This window comes from Leptodactylus fuscus, chromosome 9 (genome assembly GCF_031893055.1).
Source record: "Leptodactylus fuscus isolate aLepFus1 chromosome 9, aLepFus1.hap2, whole genome shotgun sequence".
Classification (NCBI taxonomy): Eukaryota; Metazoa; Chordata; class Amphibia; order Anura; family Leptodactylidae; genus Leptodactylus; species Leptodactylus fuscus.
Genome location: NC_134273.1, coordinates 53,352,970 through 53,363,708, shown reverse-complemented (window position 1 = coordinate 53,363,708; position 10,739 = coordinate 53,352,970). Strand labels below are relative to the sequence as shown.

The 10,739-nt window shown below is 40.2% G+C and overlaps 1 protein-coding gene across 9 annotated transcripts in view; it reads left to right on the top strand.

Annotated features, from left to right (window-relative positions):
* The first annotated feature begins 9,869 nt into the window (after nt 1-9,869).
* The window catches only part of PRG4 (proteoglycan 4), an 81,451-nt gene continuing 80,581 nt past the window's right edge, over nt 9,870-10,739 (top strand). For all 9 annotated transcript variants that reach the window (XM_075286678.1, XM_075286680.1, XM_075286677.1 and 6 more), the window contains exons 1-2: nt 9,870-9,938; nt 10,356-10,453. In XM_075286678.1, coding sequence (XP_075142779.1) covers nt 10,387-10,453 — 67 coding nt within the window. In that variant the 5' untranslated portion in view covers nt 9,870-9,938; nt 10,356-10,386. The remainder of the gene's footprint in view (nt 9,939-10,355; nt 10,454-10,739) is intronic.

The following is a 10,739-nucleotide window of genomic DNA, read 5'->3' as shown; positions in this document are numbered from 1 at the left end:
TCGTTGGCAGCAGAGAGGACAGTTCCTCCATGAGTCGAACAAGTGCCGTCCGGTCCACATTCACAAGGGGTACACTGTCTAAGCTCTGGGACACGTTAGTGGCACCCCCTCGCCAAACTACCTGTCAGGATACGGAGTCGCCGCGGTCTCCTTGCTGCGCGGCGTCTCCCTGGGAGACGTGTTAGGAGTTCTATATATATAGAATATAGAAAATAATAATAAAAATAATTTAAAAAAATAGAGCAGATAGGATTGTTCATGGTGGAATAAAAGTAGGTAGTTTTATTTTATGTTATAAATAAATGCCAGTGATTTTAAATTAGAAAACATGTTATAAGCGCAACTTCACATATACGGATTTTTAGTTTTTTTTTTAAAAGAACTTGTCTTAAATGACTTCATTGTACAGGTATTAGTGTCATAGTCACACTGTATGGCATGTTACAATTTGTAAAGAACATAATTAGAAAGATAAATATGAATCAAAATTACTAAAGGAACTTAAAAGTTCGGTTTCCATGCATATGAAAGCCCACATTATACTGTGACATTGAGTATTTGTACCTAAACAGTAATGACAACCAGTCAGTATGTTAAATGAAAACGGTTTTACTTATAGAAATATCGCCATTTCTTCCAAACTTACATTTAAATGGAATCTGAAACTTCCTCCAAGAATATTCAACTGCCACTACCATGTCCATAGCACATTACAGTGATATATATTGTAGCTCTGTTATGTAGGTCACTTTTGTAGATTGGGAGAAAAACAAGATTTTAGTCTGAAATTAATAAGATGTTCATCTGTACATGTGCAGACATACAGTCCTATGAAAAAGTTTGGGCACCCCTATTAATCTTAATCATTTTTAGTTCTAAATATTTTGGTGTTTGCAACAGCCATTTCAGTTTGATATATCTAATAACTGATGGACACAGTAATATTTCAGGATTGAAATGAGGTTTATTGTACTAACAGAAGATGTGTAATATGCATTAAACCAAAATTTGACCGGTGCAAAAATATGGGCACCTCAACAGAAAAGTGACATTAATATTTAGTACATCCTCCTTTTGCAAAGATAACAGCCTCTAGTCGCTTCCTGTAGCTTTTAATCAGTTCCTGGATCCTGGATGAAGGGATTTTGGACCATTTCTTTCTACAAAACAATTCAAGTTCAGTTAAGTTAGATGGTCGCCAAACATGGACAGCCCGCTCTCAAATGATCTGAAAACAAAGATTGTTCAACATAGTTGTTCAGGGGAAGGATACAAAACGTTGTCTCAGAGATTTAACCTGTCAGTTTCCACTGTGAGGAACATAGTAAGGAAATGGAAGACCACAGGGACAGTTCTTGTTAAGCCCAGAAGTGGCAGGCCAAGAAAAATATCAGAAAGGCAGAGAAGAAGAATGGTGAGAACAGTCAAGGACAATCCACAGACCACCTCCAAAGAGCTGCAGCATCATCTTGCTGCAGATGGTGTCACTGTGCATCGGTCAACTATACAGCGCACTTTGCACAAATAGAAGCTGTATGGGAGAGTGATGAGAAAGAAGCCGTTTCTGCACGTACGCCACAAATAGAGTTGCCTGAGGTATGCAAAAGCACATTTGGAGAAGCCAACTTCATTTTGGAAACAAAGATTGAGTTGTCTGGTTATAAAAAAAGGTGTTATGCATGGCGTCCAAAAAGAAACAGCATTCCAAGAAAAACACTTGCTACCCACTGAAAAATTTGGTGGAGGTTCCATCATGCTTTGGGGCTGTGTGGCCAATGCCGGCACCGGGAATCTTGTTAAAGTTGAGGGTCGCATGGATTCCACTCAGTATCAGCAGATTCTTGAGAATAATGTTCAAGAATCAGTGACGAAGTTGAAGTTACGCCGGGGATGGATATTTCAGCAAGACAATGATCCAAAACACCGCTCCAAATCCTCAGGCATTCATGCAGAGGAACAATTACAATGTTCTGGAATGGCCATCCCAGTCCCCAGACCTGAATATCATTGAACATCTGTGGGATGATTTGAAGCGGGCTGTCCATGCTCGGCGACCATCTAACTTAACTGAACTTGAATTGTTTGTCCAAAATACCTTTATCCAGGATCCAGGAACTGATTAAAAGCTACAGGAAGCGACTAGAGGCTGTTATCTTTGCAAAAGGAGGATCTACTAAATATTAATGTCACTTTTCTGTTGAGGTGCCCATACTTTTGCAGCGGTCAAATTTTGGTTTAATGCATATTGCACATTTTCTGTTAGTACAATAAACCTCATTTCAATCCTGAAATATTACTGTGTCCATCAGTTATTAGATATATCAAACTGAAATGGCTGTTGCAAATACCAAAATATTTAGAACTAAAAATGATTAAGATTAATAGGGGTGCCCAGACTTTTTCATAGGACTGTATAGTTGCTCACATTTCATTTACTTCTTAGGGAGCATTCACACTACCGTCATTGTCCGACAGGTAGTGTCCGCTGCTAGTGTCCGTTCAAAATCTCGCACAGACATTAGCAGCGGACACTAGTTGTGTCCGTGACATTTTTCATTCATTTAAATGGAGATTGGGGCGTTGTTTTACACTCTGTGCCTGTCCTTAAGTGTCCGTTCCTAAAGATGTCCGACTTTTCAAGCGGATAGAAAAAACCTACATGTCGGGTTTTTCTGTCCGCTTGAAAAGTCGGACATCTTTGGGAACGGACACTTAAGGACAGGCATGGAGTGTAAAACAACGCACCCGATCGCCATTTAAATCAATGAAAATGTCACGGACACAGCTAGTGTCCGCTGCTAATGTCCGCGCAAGATTTTGAACGCACACTAGCAGCGGACACTACCAGTCGGACAATGACGGTAATGTCAACGCTCCCTTAGTATGGAGTCACTTTATTATATTTTGAAAATAAAGACAAGGGAAAATTTATTAAAATATCTAAAAACAAAACTATCTTAGTTGTCAATAGCAACCAATAACAACACAGCTTTAATTTTGTATTCTGCTCCTGAAAAATGAAAACTGCATGCTGGTTGGTTGCTAGGAGCAATGAAGACAGGTTTCCTTTTAGACAGTTTAATCAGGGCCGGTTTTAGAGAAAGTGGGGCCCTGGGCAAAACTAAAAGCGGGGCCCCCATATCCTAACATACCAACACCATCATATTCAGTCATTTCAGAAATCAGCGTTGCACTTCCAGCACCAGTGATATAGTCTCAAAAGATCAGGAATACAAAAAAAAAATTGTAAAGAAGATATATATAGTTGTGAAACTGCTGTGTGTGTGTGTACTGCTATACTGGGGAGAATTATTACCGCTATACAGACAATTACCAGACAAAATACATCATGTATAGACCAACACCACCTCTATACAGGGACCAGATAGTACACGACCTCCACACTATGACTATCTATATCACATTGCATAGTGAATTAAAGACAATAGCCGCGCACTACACAGACCTCTAACCTAATAAACCACATCAATTAAAGGGTTTTCTGGCCCCAAATTGATTTTTTTTTATACTCATATCATTTCCACAGGACAGGTCATCAGTATATCAGTATATAATCTATCAGGGGTCAACACCTGAACCCCATATAGATCAGATCACAGGATGCCGCAGCACTACTATTCAAGTAATAAGAGCATTGCTTCAATTACACAGAACCACCACTTTACAGTGGATGGCGCTGCTGTGCCAGTCCTATTATTTGAATAGCAGTGGTGTTGCATTTTGTCCACTAGCAGCTTTCACGTTAGACCCCGACAGATCACATACTGATGTCCTATCATGTGGACAGGTCATCAGTATCAAAAATCAGTTTGTAGCTACAAAACTACTTTTAAAATAGTGAATGAATAATACTCTTTTCTGCCCGCAGTAATAACAATCACCTTTTGTATCGTCTTATGAGTTATTATACTGCCTCCTTATAAATAATAGTCCTTGCTTATGAATAATAGTTCTACCTTAATAATAATAGTTTGTTTTGAAACTGGAAAGGGGATGGCTTGCCAGCCGTCAGCTTTAAAACCCGTTCATTTGAATGAGTTGTTAAAGGTGACCGCCACTGTCTGTGTACAGCCTGTCCGCCTGGAAACCATTTTTTTGCACGACCTTCAAGGCAGAGAAAATATAACAAAAAAAACGCTCAAACCCCTTTAAATAAAGAGGAATGGAAACATACTTGATTGAAGGCTGCTGCGGATAAATCCCCGACTGGAGAGGATGCAAGTGCACGATGATGGAACCGAAGAAAATAAGATATCCAGCGCCAGAAAGATTTTTTAAAAATTAAAACTTCACTTTTACTTCATGAAAAATAAAATGATTACAAAAATGGATCCACTGAGTAATACAAAGATAGTAGCTTACGCGTTTCGGGGCTTCATAGTATGCCCCTTACTCATAGCCTGAAACGCGTAAGCTACTATCTTTGTATTACTCAGTGGATCCATTTTTGTAATCATTTTATTTTTCATGAAGTAAAAGTGAAGTTTTAATTTTTAAAAAATCTTTCTGGTGCTGGATATCTTATTTTCTTCGGTTCCATCTTCAAGGCAGAGAGGCCGCATATGGACACAGGCAGTCACCTTTAAAAAGATTTTAAAGCTGACTGCTGCCAAGTGGTCCCCTGTCCAGTTTCCCCAGGGTTTAAGACAGGAACCCCGGGGCGGACAGCGGCGGTAGTGTGAACCCAGCCTTAACTGTAAATCCCCAACTGGTCTTATTATTAATAGTTCCTCCTTATAAATAGCCCCTCCCTATATATTCAATAGTTCCCTTATCCTTATTAATAATAGTCTCTCCTTAGGAAAATATATATATATACATATACACTCACCGGCCACTTTATTAGGTACACCACGCTAGTAACGGGTTGGACCCCCTTTTGCCTTCAGAACTGCCTCAATTCTTTGTGGCATAGATACAACAAGGTGCTGGAAGCATTCCTCAGAGATTTTGCTCCATATTGACATGATGGCATCACACAGTTGCCGCAGATTTGTCGGCTGCACATCCATGATGCGAATCTCCCGTTCCACCACATCCCAAAGATGCTCTATTGGATTGAGATCTGGTGACTGTGGAGGCCATTGGAGTACAGTGAACTCATTGTCATGTTCAAGAAACCAGTCTGAGATGATTCCAGCTTTATGACATGGCGCATTATCCTGCTGAAAGTAGCCATCAGATGTTGGGTACATTGTGGTCATAAAGGGATGGACATGGTCAGCAACAATACTAAGGTAGGCTTTGGCGTTGCAACGATGCTCAATTGGTACCAAGGGGCCCAAAGAGTGCCAAGAAAATATTCCCCACACCATGACACCACCACCACCAGCCTGAACTGTTGATACGAGGCAGGATGGATCCATGCTTTCATGTTGTTGACGCCAAATTCTGACCCTACCATCCGAATGTCGCAGCAGAAATCGAGACTCATCAGACCAGGCAACGTTTTTCCAATCTTCAATTGTCCAATTTCGATGAGCTTGTGCAAATTGTAGCCTCAGTTTCCTGTTCTTAGCTGAAAGGAGTGGCACCCGGTGTGGTCTTCTGCTGCTGTAGCCCATCTGCCTCAAAGTTCGACGTACTGTGCGTTCAGAGATGCTCTTCTGGCTACCTTGGTTGTAACGGGTGGCTATTTGAGTCACTGTTGCCTTTCTATCAGCTCGAACGAGTCTGGCCATTCTCCTCAGACCTCTGGCATCAGCAACGCATTTCCGCCCAGAGAACTGCCGCTCACTGGATGTTTTTTCTTTTTCGGACCATTCTCTGTAAACCCTAGAGATGGTTGTGCGTGAAAATCCCAGTAGATCAGCAGTTTCTGAAATACTCAGACCAGCCCTTCTGGCACCAACAACCATGCCACGTTCAAAGGCACTCAAATCACCTTTCTTCCCCATACTGATGCTCGGTTTGAACTGCAGGAGATTGTCTTGACCATGTCTACATGCCTAAATGCACTGAGTTGCCGCCATGTGATTGGCTGATTAGAAATTAAGTGTTAACGAGCAGTTGGACAGGTGTACCTAATAAAGTGGCCGGTGAGTGTATATATATATATATATATATATATATATATATATATATATATATATATATATACCCTGTTTCCCAGAAAATAAGTCATCCCCCAAAAGTAAGACATAGCAGAGGTTTTGTTGATTTGCCTAATATAAGGCCCCCCCGAAAGTAAGACATCCCCCAATAATAATAATCTTTCCGCACAAAGATTGTATGAAGAAAAACATTGCAGCCTGTGCACAGGTATGTTCCGTGTGCACAGGTATTCCGGCTGCTGACACCTCTGTGATACGTTGTATCCATTGTTCCTGCTGCTGTAGGATCAGCTGGGAGATGCCCTCTGTGCATACACTAAGCATCGTATGCGGCGGGGTTTCCACTCTCCCAGCTCATCTTACAGCAGCAAGAACAGTGGATACAACGTACGGTATCACAGCAGCAGCAGCAGCCGGATTTCCTGATCACATGGAGCATCGCACACAGCGTTCAGCCGGCTGCAATGTTTTTCTTCATACAGTCTTTGCGCAGTAAGCACATCTCAGTGTAGCGCAGCAGTGGCAGCAGCACACAAAAATAAAATAAGACATCTCCTGAAAATAAGGCATAGCAACATAACAATTAATAATAAGGCTAGAAGAGCTGTTATATAAAGGGGTATGTATAAAATGAACTAGTCATAATAAATCGGGAAGGGGGTTATAAGGAGGATCTATTGTTAATAAGGGTAGGGGAACTATTCCCCCCCCATCCTTATATAATAGTTCCCTTAGGATTATTAACAATAATAGCCCCCTCCCCTTATAAATAGCCCCCTCCCCTTATAAATTACCCTAGACTTATTAAAATTAATCCCTGTTAGTAAATATGTGCCCCCCTTATTAGTAATAAAAAAAATTATAACCCTTTTACTTACCTTGCCATGCTCCCCCTGCTGTCTAATGTTGTTGAAGCCTCTCCGTTCTTGTGGACTCCGCAGCAGGACCTGCGCACTGAGCACGATGACGTCACTACATTGCATCCAATGTGCAGGTCCTGCTGCAGAGGCTTCTGTGCAGTGGTCTATGTAGGAGCAGGGACTAAATCTCCCTGCTCGATCACAGATATTCACAGTACTGGCATGCACTGCTTGCCAATACACTTGTAACTAAGGATTCCCTGATCTGGCTCATCAGAACAATGGTCTGGTGGTGCGGATCCTGTGGATCCCTGAACATTTGCCCAGTTTGCCCCCCTAATGCCAGCCCTGAGTTTAATAAATATGCTGTAATATCAGTTGGTGGTCTGTTTATGAGAAGAAAATCTTGCAGTTAATTATATACTTGCTACATTTGCTTCTATTTACTAATATATGGGCATTTTTATATAAATGATTGGCTTGGGAATAAGCAATTATCTTCAATTATTTTAGAATGACTCCACATTGTTTGCTGCCAAATTGCAAAGAGAAAAATCAAGCAAACATGTTGTAATTCGGTCAGGACTAACAGTGTCCTAGTGCTACAGATGAGATACATATCCATCATACAAGACCATTAGGAAGCTCTCATTAGCTCCAAATTTATTCTGCAGCCAAAAAACAACTCCAAACATGCAGCCAATGTCATTAAACAGGACTCTTCACCACCTCCAACAAGTCCACTTCTATACAGTTGAAAATTTTTCTCTGAGTAGTCAATGTTGTTAGTTTTGGTGCCTGATATGATATTTAGGTTCTGTCAGGAGGGCAGTGTAAGACAGGTGATGGTACCTGTGATCCCGGAAATGAGAACAGTTATAACTCCATCCAGGTACGTAATGTGTCACCACCATCACCACCAAATTGCCTAAAATTAATCAGTGTGTCAATTACTTATTAGTGATGGCTCCTGTGACCCCAGAACTGAGTGCAGTTATAACTATATGCAGGTACATAGTATTTTACCCCATCAGTAATTAGAAATAGTGTGTTACTTACTTATTAATACTCTTTCAAGATGGCGCCGCATTGAGTGGCTACCTCGATACAGAGCTCCAAGCTGAGAGCAACCTTTATCTTTCCTTTTCACTCGTTTTGTCTGTATCTTCAAGAATCCTCTAACCAAGCAAACTAGCACTATGAATTAGCAACTATAAATCGAATGGAAGACCCTGTGGAGTATTTTTTTTTTCCTTTTGTTTCTATTGTTAAAGCATGGACAAGACTCAAGACCTGATTCAGCTGATTGCTGAATTGTGCATATGGGCCTGTTACCATCCCCCCACGAGCTAAGGACAACATGGTCACCATGAGGCAGACAAAGCTGGAGGAGAAACCTGCAGGAAAGTGCAGACTTCTTCTTTTGAGGAGATGATTTTTGGCGTCTATTGCTGATGTGTGAAGATGCCTACTGATGACTGCTATTTCTTTCTTTTATTGTGGACACGTGGGACTCTGTTACAACCTGGGAACCTACCATCACCCACCTACCCCATGTGTTTATGGAAGCTTGGCAAGAGAGCAGCACCCTGACTACCTGGATGGCTTCAGACTTCTTTGGGCAGTAGAACACAGTGGTAAGAAGAAAGGAGGAGGAGGGCTTGTGATGAAGGACATTTGGGGCATTTTTTTGTGGTTAATGGACAATAGTGCTGATGAAAGATACCGAACTATCAGCTGTGAGCATAAGATCTCACTACCTACCAAAGGAACTGCCACATGTTATCGTGATCGCTGCATATGTCCCCCACCTCTGCAAAAAACGTTTTTGCCTGTTATATCTATGTGCTGTGACCCCCCTCCTCATGTCCTACAACCGCAGTAGGCTGTAATATTAACATCACTTCACACAGAGAACTAAATGATCCTGCAGTGTGTCTGTGTTTCTTTTTAGTTGCTATGATTCCTAGGATTTCTCTATCTGCCATGAGCTTGTATGTGTTTCTCTCTTGTTATATACTACTGTACCATCTATGAAACTATATCACTGAAATTTCCCCATTGTGGGACTATTAAAGAATTATCTTATCTTATCTTATTAGTGACATCCCCTGTGACCCTAGAACTAAGTACAAGTATAATTATATCCAGGTACATAGTATGTCACCCACCACAGTAATGAGAAATAGTCTGTAATTAATCAGTGAGTCACTTACTTATTAATGATGGATCATGTGACGCTAGAACTGAGTATAGTTATACCTACATCCAGGTACATAGTATGTCATCCACCACAGTAATGAGAAATAGTCTGGGATTAATCATTGGGTCACTTACTTATTACTGATAGTCCTGAAGCCCCAAAGCTGAGTGCAGTTATAACTACATCCAGGTGCATAGCTGACTTTACTCTTAGTATGATACCATACAATGCCACATCCAATGTCCAGGTCGCCAATGCTTTCACTTTTCAGTAAAGACACTGATCAATTTCAGATGAATATCATTACTGGTCATGGGCTAATGGCAAAACCACATGTCCAGTAAAAAGTGAGAGCACCATTGGTCTGGACGTAGCTTCTTCAGTACATTGATTTTAGTTTCTTTTCCACATTGTAGTTGGTGTGGGATATTATTTTCTATTCTTTTAATATATCAAAATTTGTCTATGGACAAATTGATAGTGAAAAAAAAGAAATTGAAATGTTCTGTAGCTTATCAGCACTTTATAGCTCAGGAAATCTTCATTTTCAGATCAATAAACTACAGAAACACTTAAGAATGTGACCTGTGAGAAGTGATTCACCATATTGCTCAATTCTAGTAACTTTGCTACATTTTCCAGCACTTGTGGAAAGTTCACTTTCATTAAGTGAGTAGTCAACACCCACTTTCCCCTTCTTTTTTTTTTTTTACTGGTCTGACAAAGATGCAATATTTCCAGGACTATATAAGCTTAGAAATATTCTCCTCTGCCAAATTTCCTGTACATCTCCCAAAGAAGGTGAGTGGGACAACATGTACTTATCAGATTAGATTCAATCACTGATGTAATCTTATCTGTATCTTAACTATTGTATTTTCTCACTTTAGGATTTATTTTAATGATGATGATGATGATGATGATGATGATTATTATTATTATTATTATTATTATTATTATTATTATTATTATTAGGCCATGTCCACATTCTTGATATTTGCTCAGTATTCCACATCAGTATATACAGAATGCAGAGTACATACAGTACAGAACATACACGGAGATAAAATGCAAGGAAAGACTGTACCTTCTCCATGTTCTGAAACTGTTACTGGTCTTGGCTTGCAAATACTGATGCAGAATACTGACCAAATACTGAATGTGTGAAAGTTGCTTTATTACTATTTGACATGTAGTCTGTTGTCTTTTAAAATGCAGGTATTACGCCCAAGTGTTTATTACCATTGAAATGAAGATCTACAGAATCCCCCTAATCTTCTGCTTTATAGTCTCCATTCCATCAGTGTCTTCTCAAAGTAAGAAACCAACTAATTATTGTGACATGATTTAGTACATGACAATACATAATGAGAACGAAAAGTGCATATTTGTTGTGCTCTTGCAATGTGCTATCAATGATACATGATATAATCTCTGAATTATGCCCCTGTGGGGCTGGAGCCAACTTATTTGTGATAAGAACAGGTTAGCATGCTTCGGGGTTCAATAACCGGGATCAGGATTTCTTCTGATCCAAGTTGTTAGTGCAGGACTAAGGCTCCCACTTCCAGGTAATTTTTCTATACTGTTTGTTCAACATTA